Source organism: Coregonus clupeaformis, unplaced genomic scaffold, assembly GCF_020615455.1.
Source record: "Coregonus clupeaformis isolate EN_2021a unplaced genomic scaffold, ASM2061545v1 scaf0302, whole genome shotgun sequence".
NCBI lineage: Eukaryota > Metazoa > Chordata > Actinopteri > Salmoniformes > Salmonidae > Coregonus > Coregonus clupeaformis.
Window position 1 is genome coordinate 280911 of NW_025533757.1, and position 19767 is coordinate 300677.

General features: G+C 44.3%; 1 protein-coding gene across 1 annotated transcript in view; it reads left to right on the plus strand.

Moving 5' to 3' along the window:
- LOC121558023 (transcription factor 25-like) overlaps nt 1-19767 on the plus strand; it is a 33021-nt gene that overhangs the window by 1005 nt on the left and 12249 nt on the right. Inside the window, exons 3-14 of the mRNA XM_045214729.1 lie at nt 60-140; nt 340-461; nt 604-669; nt 755-837; nt 9179-9309; nt 10240-10339; nt 11767-11860; nt 12006-12098; nt 15559-15664; nt 15804-15963; nt 16126-16213; nt 16419-16577. Coding sequence (XP_045070664.1) covers nt 60-140; nt 340-461; nt 604-669; nt 755-837; nt 9179-9309; nt 10240-10339; nt 11767-11860; nt 12006-12098; nt 15559-15664; nt 15804-15963; nt 16126-16213; nt 16419-16577 — 1283 coding nt within the window. The remainder of the gene's footprint in view (nt 1-59; nt 141-339; nt 462-603; nt 670-754; nt 838-9178; nt 9310-10239; nt 10340-11766; nt 11861-12005; nt 12099-15558; nt 15665-15803; nt 15964-16125; nt 16214-16418; nt 16578-19767) is intronic.

A 19767-nucleotide genomic window follows, 5' to 3' on the forward strand; every position in this document is an offset into this window, starting at 1 on the left:
GCTCTAGTCGGAATGTTTTGAAGAGCTGTCTAACAGTTTTTATTTTCTTATGTTGTCAGCCTGAGTCCGGAGATAAAGCGAGCAAGAAGAAGAAGAAGAAGAAGAAGAAGAAGAAGAAGAACACTACAGGAGATAAACTGGTATACAGTCCATCTTGACAAATCACTTACACATATGTCCCCCAATGTGAGGGCACTGTTGTGCACATTGCCATATTTACCACTTGCTTTAGCAGCATTTCATTGTATGTTGAGGTTATGGGGGTGCTGCCCTGATGCCGTCTCACTCAGTCACATAGGCCGCTCTGTCTTATATTTGACTCTTATGTGTGGTTGTCAGGAGGTAGCTGGGGATGACATTGATGCGTTGCTGGAGAGCATAGAGCAGTCTAATGGACTGACCCTGCAGAATGAGGGCTGTGGAGGCTCAGACAACAGGCCTGTACTCTACGTGGAACACAGGTGAGTAGGTCCACAGCACTGCATCCAATCAGACATCAGGACTCTCTGTGGGGTAATGTCATCCAATCAGAATACACAGAACTTATGGCAGTAATTTATCAGTGATAGATTTTAGTTGAACTTACCCTCTTTTGTTGGTTAGGAACCTGAATCCTGAGACAGAGTTGAAGAGATACTTTGGAGCTCGAGCAGTTCTTGGAGATCAAAGGTAAGATATTCACAGAACTCCTTATCTGTGGGACTACTACTACTAAAGGTTACAGTATAAGCCCATCTCTTCATTCTTTCTTCAGACCTCGTCAGAGACAGAGACAGTTCCATCGCAGCACCTGGATGACCATCCCTAAAGACACCTGGCCACGCTTCAGTCGCCCAGGTCAGACCTACTCTCAACCTCTCACACTCGGCATCGCTCAGAACGCTGAAAGCCTTGTGAATACATACTATTTATGCAACATTTCACAGAAATGTTTTTGTGGATGCAAATGTAATGAAGTATCTCCCATGACAAAGTCACAAAACAGAAGATAATGCCCTCATACTAGGGCTGTCCCCAACCCAAAAAATTATTGGTCGACCAAGAGTAATCTGTTCTTCTGTTTTGTGACTTTGTTATGGGAGATACTTAAATACATTTGCATCCACAGAAACATTTCTGTGAAATTTTGCATAAATAGTATGTATTCACAAGGCTATTTTCCATATAGGCACATCCTATGTGTTTTAATCAAATCAACTATATGCACTGAGATTGTCTGATGCTTTAAGACACAGAAATGACTAGAGGGAGTCTGACCACAATTGATTGGATTGTGACGCCTGGCTCAGACTTTCTGCGCTGTGTTACAAAAAAAGACAGCGAGTGACTGTGTGACTAGCACCCTGTGTCTCTCTCTCCTCCCTGCTGCAGCGACCACCACACATCAACAGTGTGTATAGCGCTATCCGTGTTGCTGAAGCCATTTCTGACTAAAAAGTTATGTTACCGAAATCCCTCATTTGTTTAGGAAAAACATTCCCTATTCCCTCAACCCTTGCTCTCTCTATGTGACACATGTATGCTTCGCATGCACGTGACCAATAGGGCCTGACCTATAGCCTATCATAATCACATAAATAAATTGGTTATAACAAACTCTGAACACCGTAAGACAAACACTGTAACACAAACACTCAAACAGGCAACAGAAGCAGGATCTGTCTTATTTCTGTATGTATGTACAGTGGGGAAAAAAAGTATTTAGTCAGCCACCAATTGTGCAAGTTCTCCCACTTAAAAAGATGAGAGAGGCCTGTAATTTTCATCATAGGTACACGTCAACTATGACAGACAAATTGAGATTTATCTCTCCAGAAAATCACATTGTAGGATTTTTTATGAATTTATTTGCAAATTATGGTGGAAAATAAGTATTTGGTCACCTACAAACAAGCAAGATTTCTGGCTCTCACAGACCTGTAACTTCTTCTTTAAGAGGCTCCTATGTCCTCCACTCGTTACCTGTATTAATGGCACCTGTTTGAACTTGTTATCAGTATAAAAGACACCTGTCCACAACCTCAAACAGTCACACTCCAAACTCCACTATGGCCAAGACCAAAGAGCTGTCAAAGGACACTAAAAACAAAATTGTAGACCTGCACCAGGCTGGGAAGACTGAATCTGCAATAGGTAAGCAGCTTGGTTTGAAGAAATCAACTGTGGGAGCAATTATTAGGAAATGGAAGACATACAAGACCACTGATAATCTCCTCGATCTGGGGCTCCACGCAAGATCTCACCCCGTGGGGTCAAAATGATCACAAGAACGGTGAGCAAAAATCCCAGAACCACACGGGGGACCTAGTGAATGACCTGCAGAGAGCTGGGACCAAAGTAACAAAGCCTACCATCAGTAACACACTACGCCGCCAGGGACTCAAATCCTGCAGTGCGAGACGTGTCCCCTGCTTAAGCCAGTACATGTCCAGGCCCGTCTGAAGTGCATTTGGATGATCCAGAAGAGGATTGGGAGAATGTCATACGGTCAGATGAAACCAAAATATAACTTTTTGGTAAAAACTCAACTCGTCATGTTTGGAGGACAAATAATGCTGAGTTGCATCCAAAGAACACCATACCTACTGTGAAGCATGGGGTTGGAAACATCATGCTTTGGAGCTGTTTTTCTGCAAAGGGACCAGGACGACTAATCCGGTAAAGGAAAGAATGAATGGGGCCATGTATCGTGAGATTTTGAGTGAAATCCTCCTTCCATCAGCAAGGGCATTGAAGATGAAACGTGGCGGGTCTTCAGCATGACAATGATCCCAAACACACCGCCCGGGCAACGAAGGAGTGGCTTCGTAAGAAGCATTTCAAGGTCCTGGAGTGGCCTAGCCAGTCTCCAGATCTCAACCCCATAGAAAATCTTTGGAGGGAGTTGAAAGTCTGTGTTGCCCAGCGACAGCCCCAAAACATCACTGCTCTAGAGGAGATCTGCATGGAGGAATGGGCCAAAATACCAGCAACAGTGTGTGAAAACCTTGTGAAGACTTACAGAAAACGTTTGACCTGTGTCATTGCCAACAAAGGGTATATAACAAAGTATTGAGAAACTTTTGTTATTGACCAAATACTTATTTTCCACCATCATATGCCAATAAATTCATAAACAATCCTACAATGTGAATTTCTGGATTTTTTTTTCTCATTTTGTGTGTCATAGTTGACGTGTACCTATGATGAAAATTACAGGCCTCTCTCATCTTTTTAAGTGGGAGAACTTGCACAATTGGTGGCTGACTAAATACTTTTTTCCCCCACTGTATATATATATACACACACACACACACACATATATATATATATATATATATATATATATATATATATATATATATATATATATATATATATATGGAATAATTGATCATAATAATAATATCTGTCACATTGTTCTCAACACCAATATGCTGGTTAACTTTGCTATTAGCAACATGGTCTAGGAAAAGGCGCCAATTCAACAGCGCGCTGATGTGTTTCAGAACAGCAACCATTGTCCCAACGCAGGAGAAAGTGCATTTGTTATAAAATAATATATTTTTATTTGTGTTGCACCATTGTTCTTACATAATATAACCATATACCATTTCAGTATCATGTCTTTGACTGATGGGCTGTTCCATCCCCACAGCCTCCACAATGGATCAGTCCACTCAGACAGGCATAGCAGGGTCCCCGTTAGCTACTGCGAAGGCAGCCACTACTCTTTCTGGGGTCCAAACAGGAACAGAAAAATAGGCTTGGGCGATATACCGTATATCAGGGTATTTCAAAATACTGACGGTAGTCTTGGTTACAGCAGAGACATTCAATACCCTCCTGGATCAAGATCCCTTTTGCCTAAATGGTTTTGTGTGTAAAAAAAATTAAAAAAATATTTATTATTATTTTAAATAGCGCCCCTTATGTGCATTTCGGGTAATACCGTATACCCCGATATGGTACAGAAATGGTATGACGGTATGAAAATCTGGATACCGCCCCACCCTACAAAACAAAAAAAACACATCAAAACAATAGTTTACATCATAAATAAATCAATACATCACAACAAATATTGTGTACTATACAAATTCACACTGCTCCACCATAACAAATGTACAATCTAAAATGTACAACAATACAATATTACTGTGTGTGTGTCTCTTCACAGTCTGCGTTGTGCCGTGAGGTGTTGTTTTATGTTTTTTAAAATCTGATTTTACTGCTAGATTGGGTTACCTGATGTGGAAGAGAGTTCCATGTAGTCTTGGCTCTATGAAGTACTGTGCGTTTCCCAAACTCTGTTCTGGCCTTAAGGCAGGACTCTACAACCCTTTTCCTGGAGAGCTATTGTCCTGAAGGTTTTCACTCCAACCCTAATCTAGCACACCTGATTCTAATAATTAGCTGGTTGATAAGCTGAACCAGTTTAGTTACAACTGGGGTTGGTGCGAAAACCTACAGGAGGTTAGCTCTCCATGAACAGGGTTGGAGACCCCTGCTTTAGGGACTGTGAAGAGACCCCTGGTGGCATGTCTTGTAGGGTATTATTGGGTGTCTGAGCTGTGTGTTAGCTGTTTGAACAGACAGTTCGGTGCTTTCAACACGTCGAAACCTCTCACAAAGACAAGTAGTAATGCAGTCAATCGCTCCTCTACTTTGAGCCAGGAGAGATTGACAGGCATGTTTTTGATATTAGCCCTCTGTGTAGTGTACATTTAAGGGCCAGCCACGCTATAGCTCTAGTTCTCTGAAATACATTTTGATATGCCAGTTTCTATTTATTAGGATTTAATCAATTATGCTAAATTTAATCCCCATCTCCTCAGGCTGGCGCCTCTGTGTTGAGCAACAAGGCGACAGTGTCTCTCCATTATCACAAATTTGGAATTCTCATCAGCGGGACTCTAAGAATCCTGGTTCAGTTTGGGTAGCTTATAACCAATCAAGAGTAGCGGCAGAAAAAATTACATGTTAACAGCAGTGGGCAGCCTGAAGCCATGTTGACAGAGAGCTTTTCTGGGTAGGATCACACCAAAGGCATTGTTCTGTGGATTTGAACTTTGCCCTATGAAGTCTTGTTAAAAAACAGTCCAATCACCATGTATCATTAATCAAATGCTGCCTAGCCCTTGGCCTCAAATACTCTTTTGATGTTTGGGAAAGACTCCATTGATGTTTGGGTCCATAGTGCCCCTGGTGTTGTGGGATACTGGGTTGTTTAACCCAGAGCTGAGGTTGGAGAAGAATTAGGGTCTCTGTTATGGCAGTGTTAGCTACTCCTCAGGGTGTCAAAGCTCCCCCAAACTCAAGGCTTATGTAATCACCTGACTGGAGATTTGATCTGGGAAATATCACTTCCCTCCCAAAATATAGATGGGTGATTTTATCTTTTTCCTCTCACTTTTTGAGTAGTCTCAATGCCTTAGCTTGTACAGTGCATTCAGAAAGTATTCAGACCCCTTGACTTCTTCCACATTTTGTTACATTACAGCCTTATTCTAAAATTGATTAAATTGTTTTTTTTCTCTCATCAATCTACACACAATACCCCATAATGACAAATCAAAAACAGGTTTTTAGAAATTTTTACAAATGTATATAAAAAGAAGACCCTTTACTCAGTACTTTGTTGAAGCACCTTTGGCAGCGATTACAGCCTCAAGTCTTCTTGGGTATAACGCTACAAGCTTGGCACACCTGTATTTGGGGACTTTCTCCCATTCTTCTCTGCAGACCCTCTCAAGCTCTGTCAGGTTGGATGGTGAGCGTTGCTGCACAGCTATTTTCAGGTCTCTCCAGAGATGTTCGATCGGGTTCAAGTCCCTGCTCTGGCTGGGCCACTCAAGGACATTCAGAGACTTGTCCCGAAGCCACTCCTGCGTTGTCTTGGCTGTGTGCTCAGGGTCATTGTCCTGATGGAAGGTGAACCTTCGCCCCAGTCTGAGCGGTCTGGAGCAGGTTTTCATCAAGGATCTCTCTGTACTTTGCTCTGTTCATCTTTGCCTCGATCCTGACTAGTCTCCCAGTCCCTGCTGCTGAAAACATGCCCACAGCATGATGTTGCCACCACCTTGCTTCACCGTAGGGATGGTGCCAGGTTTCCTCCAGACGTGACGCTTGGCATTCAGGCCAAAGAGTTCAATCTTGGTTTCATCAGACCAGAGAATATTGTTTCTCATGGTCTGAGAGTCTTTAGGTGGCTTTTGGCAAACTCCAAGCGGGCTGTCATGTGCCTTTTACTGAGGCATGGCTTCAGTCTGGCCACTCTACCATAAAGTCCTGATTTGGTGGAGTGCTGCAGAGATGGTTGTCCTTCTGGAAGGTTCTCCCATCTCCACAGAAGAACTCTGGAGCTCTGTCAGAGTGACCATCGGGTTCTTGGTCACCTCCCTGACCAAGGCCCTTCTCCCCCGATTGCTCAGTTTGGCCTGGCGGCCAGCTCTAGGAAGAGTCTTGGCGGTTCCAAACTTCTTCCATTTAAGAATGATGGAGGCCACTGTGTTCTTGGGGACCTTCAATGCTGCAGAAATGTTTTGGTACCCTTTCCCAGATCTATGCCTCAACACAATCCTGTGTCGGAGCTCTGCGGACAATTCCTTCAACCTCATGGCTTGGTTTTTGCTCTGACATGCATTGTCAACTGTGGGACCTTATGTAGACAGGTGTGTGCCTTTCTAAATCATGCCCAATCAATTGAATTTACATTTACATTTTAGTAATTTAGCAGACACTCTTTTCCAGAGCGACTTACAGTTAGTGAGTGCATACATTTTCATACTGGCTCCCCGTGGGAAACGAACCCACATCCCTTGCGTTGCAAGCACCATGCTCTACCAACTGAGCTACAGGGGACCCCAATGAAGTTGTAGAAACATCTCAAGGATGATCAATGGGAACAGGGTTGCACCTGAGCTCCATTTCGAGTCTCATAGCAAATGGGCTGAATACTTTTGTAAATAAGGTAAACTCAGCAAAAAAAGAAACGTCCCTTTTTCAGGACCCTGTCTTTCAAAGATAATTCGTAAAAATCCAAATAACTTCACAGATCTTCATTGTAAAGGGTTTAAACACTGCTTCCCATGCTTGTTCAATGAACCATAAACAATTAATGAACATGCACCTGTGGAACGGTCGTTAAGACACTAACAGCTTACAGACGTTAGGTAATTAAGGTGACAGTTATGAAAACTTAGGACACTAAAGAGGCCTTTCTACTGACTCTGAAAAACACCAAAAGAAAGATGCCCAGGGTCCCTGCTCATCTGCGTGAACGTGCCTTAGGCATGCTGCAAGGAGGCATGAGGACTGCAGATGAGGCCAGGGCAATAAATTGCAATGTCCGTACTGTGAGACGCCTAAGACAGCGCTACAGGGAGACAGGACGGACAGCTGATTGTCCTCGCAGTGGCAAACCACGTGTAACAACACCTGCACAGGATCGGTACATCCGAACATCACACCTGCGGGACAGGTACAGGATGGCAACAACAACTTCCTGAGTTACACCAGGAACGCACAATCCCTCCATCAGTGCTCCGACTGTCCACAATAGGCTGAGAGAGGCTGGACTGAGGGCTTGTAGGCCTGTTTTAAGGCAGGTCCTCACCAGACATCACCGGCAAAAACGTCGCCTATGGGCACAAACCTACCGTCGCTGGACCAGACAGGACTGGCAAAAAGTGCTCTTCACTGACGAGTCGCGGTTTTGTCTCACCAGGTGTGATGGTCGGATTCGCGTTTATCGTCGAAGGAATGAGCGTTACACCGAGGCCTGTACTCTGGAGCGGGATCGATTTGGAGGTGGAGGGACCGTCATGGTCTGGGGTGGTATGTCACTGCATCATCGGACTGAGCTTGTTGTCATTGCAGGCTATCTCAACGCAGTGCGTTACAGGGAAAACATCCTCCTTCCTCATGTGGTACCCTTCCTGCAGGCTAATCCTGACATGACCCTCCAGCATGACAATGCCACCAGCCATACTGCTCGTTCTGTGCGTGATTTCCTGCAAGACAGGAATGTCAGTGTTCTGCCATGGCCAGCGAAGAGCCCGGATCTCATCCCATTGAGCACGTCTGGGACCTGATGGATCGGAGGGTGAGGGCTAGGGCATTTCCCCCAGAAATGTCAGGGAACTTGCAAGTGCCTTGGTGGAAGAGTGGGGTAACATCTCACAGCAAGAACTGGCAAATCTGGTGCAGTCCATGAGGAGGAGATGCACACCATATACTGACTGTTACTTTTGATTTTGACCCCCCCTTTGTTCAGGGACACATTATTCAATTTCTGTTAGTCACATGTCTGTGGAACTTGTTCAGTTTATGTCTCAGTTGTTGAATCTTGTTATGTTCATACAAATATTTACACGTTAAGTTTGCTGAAAATAAACGCAGTTGACAGTGAGAGGAGTTTATTTATTTTTATTTTTTTGGAATACATTTCTAAAAATCTGTTTTCGCTTGTTGTCATTATGGGGTATTGTGTGTAGATTGAGAGGGAAAAAACTATTTAATCAATTTTAGAATAAGGCTGTAATGTAACAAAATGTGGAAAAAGTCAAGGGGTCTGAATACTTTCCGAATGCACTGTATATCTATATCGAATTGTCAGATCATTATCTTTATTCCACATACATATCTATATGAAATTGATGCAATTTCAACATACTGCAACTGTACACACATGTAACCAGTAATGTGTATAAATCCTGGATGACTGATGGGGCACTGTATTGATACTCCTCCTCAATTGTAAAAAAGATTTTGGAAGCTATAGAAATGCATTTATAAATGTCTACATTAGTTTTTGACACTTATTATTTTTCTAAAACAGACACTTTAATGCATACTTTTCAATTATATTATGTGAGCTAAACATAAAATGAAAAAATATATAAAAACATTTTTTAAGTATTTTTTTTAGAGGGTACTAATGTTACTGTCCCCACTACAACAACAACAACAATATTTAAATACATGTAATTTTGTCCTTAAAACATTTAAGTGAAATACTGAAGAATATCATTCATTCCTGTGGAGGACTGCTCCTACTAGGGAATGCCAATATGGCCGACTGGTGGCTTCAAAGCCTCTGAATGGGCAATACATAGTGTCAGCAATCCAGGGTTTATATACTTCATTGCATGTAACTCACATAGAATAATACTGTCTGTAATGTTTCCTCCCTCAGGTATCTCAATGACCCTACTGGAGTCCAGGGATGGTCTACAGTACTTCACCTTCGAACACAGCCGGGACTACCAGCAGATTCAGTTCAAGTTCCTGGACTCAGTGGAGTCCATGGATCCCAACAACATTGTGGTAAGGGTTCACCCACGGTCTCAGGGGTCAAGGGTCATCATAACTAGGCTAATCAATGGGACTGCAGTTCATAAAAGTCTTTCATATTGACATGATACTCAGAAATATAACTGGAGATTGATTAGCAATGCCGTGATGCATGTCTCAAATATCTAGGACAACCGATATGCATGATTCTAGATCAATTTTAACTACAATTCTAGATCACGGCATGAGAAACTAGAGAATTCAGAGAAGGAATTCAGTTGAAATTTAAGGTTGAGGACATATATGGTTTTTAATGTTTAGACAAACGGTGATCCCCCGTCTCCCCCACCTGTCCCCCCACCCTTCCAATGCCCCCTGCCCTCCCCACTCTCCCCCTGTCCACCCCACTCTCCCCCTGTCCACCCCACTCTCCCCCTGTCCCACCCCCACCGTCCCCCCTGTCCCCCCCCACCCTCCCCCTGTCCCCCCCCACCCTCCCCCTGTCCACCCCACTCTCCCCCTGTCCACCCCCACTCTCCCCCTGTCCACCCCACTCTCCCCCTGTCCCACCCCACTCTCCCCCTGTCCACCCCACTCTCCCCCTGTCCCACCCCACTCTCCCCCTGTCCCACCCCACTCTCCCCCTGTCCACCCCACTCTCCCCCTGTCCCCCCCCACTCTCCCCCCTGTCCACCCCACTCTCCCCCTGTCTCACCACCCACTCTCCCCCTGTCCACACCACTCTCCCCCTGTCCCACACCACTCTCCCCCTGTCCACACCACTCTCCCCCTATCCACCCCACTCTCCCCCTGTCCACCCCACTCTCCCCCTGTCCCACCCCACTCTCCCCCTGTCCCACCCCACTCTCCCCCTGTCCCACCCCACTCTCCCCCTGTCCCCCCACCCTACCCCTGTCCCCCCCCCCACCCTACCCCTGTCCCCCCACCCTACCCTCTCCCCAGGCCCTGCTCCAGATGAACCCCTACCACATTGACTCCCTGCTGCAGCTTTCTGATGTCTGCCGCATACAGGAGGACCAGGAGATGGCCAGGGACCTCATCGGTGAGTATCAGGGACCTGATTGGTGAGTGGGACTCCTGTCTTTGCTCTGATTTGGCAAGGAGGGTCATACCCAAAGCTCTGATTGGTGAGTTGGGGATCCTCTCTGCAGTATCATTTTGCTCAAGGTTTGTAAATGTGTCATGAGACCCCTTTGGTATGTTTTCTTGGACCCATATACAATTTAATCTAGGTCCCAGATAAATAGTTGGAATAAGTTTATGCAACATTATTCTTGATAAACATTGGTGCCCTCTGGGCAGTACATTGTATAATAGGTTATTTTATACACAATACCTATACCACACACTGCTCTAGTATGTCATATATTACCTTATGCCAGGGTTTCTTAACCTATGGTTTGGGACCCAAAGTGGGCCCTGAGCGGTGGGTCTCGAGTTATGAGTAAACATTTATAATCACACACTATTTATTCTTAATTTGGGTGGTTTGAGGACAGTACATTTCTCATTTAGGTCTCGAGCTGAAAAAGCTTAAGAACCTCTGCCTTATGCAATTGATCGAGATAAGGTTTAATAGTTCAATTGAGTCAGCTGTAGCTACAGCATGTTTATTCTCTGAAAGACTCTAAATTGGATGCAAAGTAGCGTATTTCAGATTCCTCAGGTAATGCATTTAGGCAGGAAATGTTACCATACTGTTACTCCAAGCCTGTCACTACGAGCCTACTAACATCATCTATAAATGAGTTGATAAATACAGTTAAGGTTTGAGCAGAGCACGCTTTGGTCAGGGCTAAATCACATCAATACAGAGGGCAAGCAAAAGCAGCTTCCATTTAAAGTGACTTCTCTCTGACCACCAAGGTGAAAGTACATTTTCAACCACACGTAACTGAATTGAACCCAGCTAAAATATTTATTGGTTATCTAGCCACGTGTTTACACTGTACACAATACATTCAAACAACCCACTGATTGTTCAGATATAGTCACTGAAAGTGCATGTCAAAATTCTTCATGTGTGGGTGTAGCCCCTCTCATCCTGTGTCAGCTGATCCTGATCATGCTAATGAGGTCCTACTCTAATCAACTCATTACAGCAGCACTGGAAAACATGTTATACAGTTGTGTAATCTGAGTTTGAAAGGGCTTAGTACATTGGGATCCTACCAGTGTTTTGACCAATGAGAAAAGCTGCTACCTCTAGGTAGCTAGTCTTGTTGATGTAGTTGTTGTTGACACCGGAACTTGCAAGGGAGAAAGGGAGTGGTTTCACTTAAAGCTGTTTTCATGCCTTCTAGCAGAGGGAGACATGTATGTTTTTACAAAAGACAAACACAGCCTGGAGGAGGGTATGATGATCTACCAATTGAGAATCACTGGGACTGTTTAGCAACCAGGTAGTGCTGGCTAAAGTTACATGTTTTCACTTGTCGTTGGTAAAAGACTGTGTGGTGTGTGTTCCAGAGCGCGCCCTGTACAGCTTTGAGTGTGCCTTCCACCCTGTGTGCAGCCTGACGTCAGGAACCAGCAGACTGGACTACCTGCGACCAGAAAACAGGTTAGATAATAAACCTCTGCTACACAGGTCAATCCACAAACGCTGTTATGCAAGGGCCTTTCTCATAAAATGATATAGCCAATGGAAATGTAAAAGGTTTATAATATAAGTCTCTCCTTAGTCTGTACATTTATCCTCTCTACAGGGCATTCTACTTGGCTGTTTATAAGCACATGATGTTCCTGGAGAGGAGGGGATGCCCCCGGACAGCCCTGGAGTACTGCAGACTCATCCTGAGGTACATGGGAGACTGTGTGTGTGTCTGTGTGTGTCTGTGTGTGTGTGTGTCTCTCTGTGTGTGTGTGTGTGTGTGTGTGTGTGTGTGTGTGTGTGTGTGTGTGTGTGTGTGTGTGTGTGTGTGTGTGTGTGTGTGTGTGTGTGTGTGTGTGTGTGTGTGTGCACCCCAGGTGTCAGGGGTAGAGGGAAGGTGAGAATCGCATAATGGAAGAAGTACAGCGACGGACTATGTGTTTTATTTATTCACACAAAAAAGACAATTGAAAGACAAACAGTGCAGATTAAGACAAGACACAAAAGGTGTACAGGTGAGGTTGGAAACCCAAGAGGGCTTACATGAACCCCCCCCTAATCTAAACATTGGCAGTAGAATGGCCTTACTGAACAGCTCAGTGACTTTCAACGTGGCATCATCATAGGATGCCACCTTTCCAACAATTGAGTTCGTCAAATTTCTGCCCTGCTAGAGCTGCCCCGCTCAACTGTAATTGCTGTTATTGTGAAGTGGAAACGTCTAGGAGCAACAACGGCTCAGCCGCAAAGTGGTAGGCCACACAAGCTCACAGAACAGGTCCGCCAAGTGCTGAACCGCGTAGTGCGTAAAAATCGTCTTTCCTCGGTTGCAACACTCACTACCAAGTTCCAAACTGCCTCTGGAAGCAATGTCAGCACAATAACTGTTCGTTGGGAGCTTCATGAAATGGCTTTCCATGGCAGAGCAGCCGCACACAAGCCTGGCATTGCGCACAAGCCATGCGCAATGCCAAGCGTCGGCTGGAGTGGAGTAAAGCTCACGCCATTGGACTATGGAGCAGTGGAAACGCGTTCTCTGGAGTGATGAATCATGCTTCACAATCTGGCAGTCAGATGGATTTGGCGGATGCCAGGAGAACGCTACCTGCCCCAATGCATAGTGCCAACTGTAAAGTTTGGTGGAGGAGGAATAATGGTCTGGGGTTGTTTTTCATGGTTCGGGCTAGGCCCCTTAGTTCCAGTGAAGGGAAATCTTAACGCTACAGCATATAATGACATTCTAGACAATTCTGTGCTTCCAACTTTGTGGCAACAGTTTGGGGAAGGCCCTTTCCTGTTTCAGCATGACAATGCCCCTGTGCACAAAGCGAGGTCCATACAGAAATGGTTTGTCGATCGGTGTGGAAGAACTTGACTGGCCTGCACAAAGCCCTGACCTCAACCCCATCGAACACCCTTGGGATGAATTGGAACGCCGACTGCGAGCCAAGCCTAATCGCCCAACATCAGTGCACGATCTCACTAATGCTCTTGTGGCTGAATGGGAGCAAGTCCCCGCAGCAATAACATATTAATTATGTGATATTTGTAGTTGCTTAAATGGCACAAAGGCTGAGCTGTGCTAATCTGCGCCCGATCCCAATTGTTATGTAATATTTCCTCTTATAAAGAGTCCTTCTCATATATTATAATAATAAAGGTCTTACAAAACTTCATATCAACTAAACAAACATAAACCCCAAGTCAGATGTCCATATATTATCCAGGAATGACTCCTCTAAATGGATCAGGCTGGCTGTATTTCATTACTGGTCATAAAACCTGGCTAGGCGGTATGACAGAACAACACCCATGGGACACTCCACACACTATGGAAGGGCTGTTATTACACATGCTTCTGCCTCGGCCCTGTGTCTTAGGCCTATAGCCTTTATCTTATCTAGGATGTGGTGGTCATGGTATACACTGAGTGTGCAAAACATTAGGAACATCTGCTCTTTCCATGACAGACTGACCAGGTGAATCCAGGTGAAAGCTATGATCCCTTATTGATCTCACTTATTGAAGAGGGAGTAGACGGGTTAAAGAAGGATTTTAAGCCTTGAGACAATTGAGACATGGATTGTGTATGTGTGCCATTCAGAGGGTGAATGGGCAAGACAAAATATTTAAGTGCCTTTTAAGCGTGTATGGTAGTAGGTGCCAGGCGCACCGGTTTGTGTCAAGAACTGCAACGCTGTTGGGTTTTTCACGCTCAAAAGTTTCCTGTGTTTATCAAGAATGGTCCACCACCCAAAGGGCATCCAGCCGACTTGACACAACTGTGGGAAGCATTGGAGTCAACATGGGCCAACATCCCTGTGGAACGCTTTCGACACCTTGTAGAGACCATACCCAGACGAATTGAGGTGGTTCTGAGGGCAAAAGGGGGTGCAACTCAACATTAGGAAGATGTTCCTAATCTTTTGTACACTCAGTGTATATCTATGATTTCCGTCAAACACTGGCTTCCTCCCCTCATGGTGCTGTGTGTCTGCTCTATATAAGCATCCATGGTGGAACACGTTGTGACGGCTGTCCCTCTCAGGCCTACTGTGTTATGATCAGGAGGACCTTATCTCTGCTTCAGTAGATGACTGATAGGAATACCAGATGACCAGCCCTGCCGCCCGCAGCAGCTCTGTCATATACCACATATAGGGCCCTGCTTTTTGTTGCGGAAATGGAGGCACTGTGCTTTTACCAGTATTTCCAGCATTATCCACTAGTGTTGATGGAGGTTGGAAATCCTAGGAAATGTTATTTAATTGACACAAGCTGTCTCCAATCAATATCTGACCGGGACTCGAACCAAGTCCCCACGTGTACACGCCACTCGGATGGCCTCATGGGCACCATCCCACTTCTGACACCAATGTAGCGAATTTGGAGGGTAGCCCCGACCGGGACTCAAACGCGGATCCACAAACCCGGATCCAGTGACTGTCAAGCCAACACCTTAACCGTTACACAAGAGGTTCCGCTTGGAGTAACAGTTAAGGTGTTGACTTTATAGTCGCTGGATCCGGGTTTGAGTCTGTTGGGGCTACCCTCCGAATTCCATACAATGTACTTCCATGGTTGGTTTCATTGACTCTCCCCTTTTTAACTGCCCCCAATTTACAATTTTTTAGCTACAACTTCTAAGTCTGTTGGAGAGGATCAGCTTGAGCAAAATAAGGTGTAGAATCACTGATCTACAAATAGTATTCCATGCCAAATAATAGGCTTTGCGCGATTAAGATTTGCAGCGCTGTGTCTCCCCTGGCTCAGGCGATCCCCCCACCAAACACACATGCACAACCAGACATTGATTGATTGGAGACAGTGTCAATTAAATAACAGTTCCTAGGATTTTCTACCTGCAGCAACAGTAGTGGATAAAACTGGAAATACCAGTAAAAGCACATTGCCTCCATTTCCGTTATGTATAGTGTCACTGTATTTAAGATCCCCAGGATATATTGAGTCTTTCCGGCAATGTCACAGATTCTGGTCACGGGTTGTCATGGGTCCGACTGTTAATAAAGAAACCATTTATTTATTTTATTTATGTAATGTTTATTTATATAGTAGTTATGTGGTCTTAGTTATGTAGGCGAAACTGAATGAAGTATTCATTGAAGAAGAGGAGCTGTTTTATTCCGTCATCTCCTTTCTCTCCCAAGTCTGGACCCAGACAACGATCCCCTCTGTATGCTACTGCTCATTGACTTCCTATCCCTTCGCTCACGAGAGTACAACTTCCTCCTCCGGCTATACCAGGATTGGGAGGTGAGACGAGTGTGTGTGTGCGTGCATGTGTGTGCAATATTTTCTGTGTGTGTGACCTCATACCAGTGTGTGTCTGATTTCTCTGTGTGTGTGTGTGTGTGTGTGTATTGTCTGATTCCTGTGTGTGTGTGTTTCCCAGGTGCACAGGAACCTGTCCCAGTTGCCAAACTTTGCCTTTTCTGTGGCTCTGAGCCACTTCCACCTGAGTCAGGAGGATCAGACTGAGTCAGATGAGAGGGAGAGGCTCAAACACAAGGCTGACCTGCTGCTGCAGAACGCTCTCATCATGTTCCCTGGAGGTTAAAGTCATACACACACGCATCAATCATGCACAGCACAACCACAAGCCTGAGAGGGACAGCCTTCAGAATATGTTCCACCATGGATGCTTATATGGAGCAGACACACACACACACAAAAGAGACCTATGCCTTATATCTGTGTGTTTGTGTGTTCCCCAGTGTTGATGCCTCTGTTGGACCTGTGCACAGTGCAGCCTGACGCTGCTGTATCGTCTCATGCCTTCTTTGGACCCAGAAGCCAGTTGGGGTAAAACATCTGCTTCAACCGAGGCATCATGTCTCCCTGTCTGTCATGTCATTCCTAAATGCACCTCTTCTGTGTCAGTCAGCCTAATGGAATTGAATCATAATTTATTAGCATGAAATTGTAATCTATTGTCGGAGAGCTTAAATTGAATTAGAGTTACATAAATTGAATTGTTCCTTCCTCCCATCTCTTTCCCTCTCTCTAGGCAGTCTCCTGCCCTGGCTGAGCTGGTGTCTCTGTACGTGGGGCGGACTCACACCCTGTGGAGGGAGGGAGGTGTCCTACTGTGGCTGGAGGAGTGTGTGAGGGAAGTGTTACGACGAGTTGACACTAAGGACCCTCTGGTGGAGGACTGCCAAAACAAGTAAAAGCCCTTTGGACTCTAGACCACTGGCATTATTGGCATTATTACCTTTCCAACCCCCCAAACTGTTACTCTTTACCCCATTCACCTCTAGCCTGTAATTCACACTGAGTATTTCTGTTCAATAAGTCATATTCATTGATTCAGTGGAGCAATGTTCAGTGTGGATTCCAGGCTAGTTCACCTCCAACATGCAGTGCCTATTTATTTATTTTTTATTTTATTTCACCTTTATTTAACCAGGTAGGCCAGTTGAGAACAAGTTCTCATTTACAACTGCGACCTGGCCAAGATTAAGCAAAGCAGTGCGATAAAAACAACAACAACAACACAGAGTTACATATGGAATAAACAAAAACGTACAGTCAATAACACAATAGAAAATAAAAAATCTAAATACAGTGTGTGCAAATATAGGAAGTTATGGAGGTAAGGCAATAAATAATATTTATAAATAGGCCATAGTGCAAAATAATAACAATTTAGTATTAACACTGGAATGATAGATGCGCAGAAGATGATGTGCAAATAGAGATACTGGGGTGCAAATGAGCAAAATAAATAACAATATGGGGATGAGGTAGTTGGGTGGGCTAATTACAGATGGGCTGTGCACAGGTACAGATGGGCTGTGCACAGGTACAGTGATCGTTAAACTGCTCTGACAACTGATGCTTAAAGTTAATGAGGGAGATAAGTGTCTCCAGCTTTAGAGATTTTTGTAGTCCGTTCCAGTCATTTGCAGCAGAGAACTGGACGGAATGGCGGCCAAGGAGGTGTTGGCTTTGGGGATGACCAGTGAGATATACCTGCTGGAGCGCATACTACGGGTGGGTGTTGATATGGTGACCAATGAGCTAAGATAAGGTAGGGATTTGCCTAGAAGTGATTTATAGATGACCTGGGGCCAGTGGGTTTGGCGACGAATATGTAGTGAGGGCCAGCCAACAAGAGCGTACAGGTCACAATGGTCGGTAGTATATGGGGCTTTGGTGACAAAACGGATGGCACTGTGATAGACTACATCCAATTTGCTAAGTAGAGTGTTGGAGGCTATTTTGTAAATGACATCGCCGAAGTCAAGGATTGGTAGGATAGTCAGTTTTACGAGGGCATGTTTAGCAGCATGAGTGAAGGAGGCTTTGTTGCGAAACAGGAAGCCGATTCTAGATTTAACTTTGAGTGGCGCAGTGGTCTAAGGCACTGCATCGCAGTGCTAGCTGTGCCACTAGAGATTCTGGTTCGAATCCAGGCTCTGTCGTAGCCGGCCGCGACCGGGAGACCCATGGGGCGGCGCACAATTGGCCCAGCGTCGTCCAGGGTAGGGGAGGGAATGGCCGGCAGGGATGTAGCTCAGTTGGTAGAGCATGGCGTTTGCAACACCAGGGTTGTGGGTTCGATTCCCACGGGGGGCCAGTATGATAAATATAAAATAATGTATGCACTAACTGTAAGTCGCTCTGGATAAGAGCGTCTGCTAAATGACTAAAATGTAAATGTAAATGTAAAATGATTGGAGATGCCTAGTAACAGTCTACCTACCCCTTGCACATTTTACACATTTTGCTGCCTTAAAATTAAATAAAACAATTGATTACATTAGATGTTTTTTCTACCATTGTACACAACCTACTCCACATTTCCAATGTGAAAGAAAAATTATAGAACATTTTCCAAATGAATAAAATAGAAAAGAAGATGCCTGGATTGTGTATATCTTCACACCCCAGAGTTAATACTTGGTGGAAGCATATTTGGCAGCCATTACAGCTGTAAAACTCTTGGAATAAGAATCTACCAACTTTGCACAAATCTTAGGGCAACATATTGTTTTTGTCAAATTTGCTCTAGCTCAGTAAATTTGGTTGGATGTCATTGATGGACAGGAATATTCAAACCTTTTTTTTCAAGCAGATTTAAATTAAGACTGAGACTGGACCATTAAGGAACACTCAACACCTCTTGGAAAGCCATTCTGGTGTGTCTTTGGCATTACAATTTGTGTGATTGTCCTGCTGAAATATAAAATAAATCCATGTAATATAGGCTATACCTTCACAATGAATCCAGTATTTATTTTAGACAGGTCTAAAGAAACATTATATGAAGTAAATGTAGTCTATTTCAGAAGAACAGAATAGCATACTCTGAGTTGTCCTTATGTTAGGTCCTGATCTGGCTATGCCATATGGTTGTGGGCTACACTAGTTCATTTAGCAGACAATATTTGCTTAGACTTCCGTGGCATTATTTAATATTATTTAATAGTATGAAGAATACAATTGAACAAAGCTGAATAAAATAGAAAGGATATTTTCTCCAAACGATTTGAGAGAGTACGCACATGCGGCTATTCTGTGTTGAGCTGTTAACAAAGGAACAGGTACTCCTATATGCTTAATTTAGAGTTATTCATGTAACTTTAGTTGTTCTACAAACGTTGGGCTATATGTTTTGATTTTTAATACATTGTAAGGCTGCATGATGCAACTCTAATGATGATTTGAAAAAAGTCGCTTAAAAGGCATGAGCTCTGCTTTGTTTTTTTGCGCAGGCTGTACACACTTAGTCAGTCTCTCATTCACAATTTGAGAAGCACTTGATAATGTCTCAAATTTCCCGGCGGCATCCCCTTTCTGTGGCCATAATACACTAAAGAAATCCATGCCTTTTACAGCCCTTCTCCCTAAATGCTGCCTGCTCCGAAGCAGCTCTCTTCTCACTCACACAGCTCTCCATCACGTGATCCATGTGATCGGGTCTTTCTCACAGGCTACAAGTAAAGACAGACATATCGGGGCAACTGCGCGCGTCCTTATCCAATTCCAAGGTGCATATTGAAGATATTGGAACAACTGTCCACATGTACTTTTCGTCAGCCAACAAGATGAGTAGGCCTAACGAACAGCAAAACCACTAGCCTATGTCAATCTACTATCCCCCATAGTACAAAAGTTGACCTATTCTGTGCGAGAAATAAATATTCCAAACATAGTCTTGGACAGTTGTGAGATGCGATAGATCTCAAATTAGTACAACCACTAGCATCAAAAAAACGTTTTACGCAATGAGGCTGACGCAACAGTTCAGAACGTTTAGCTTAAAATGTTGATAAACTATTAGGCTATTTCTTCACATAATATGCGCAGCAATGCGCACACGGCAGTAGGCTTTAAGCGCAAATGTTTCA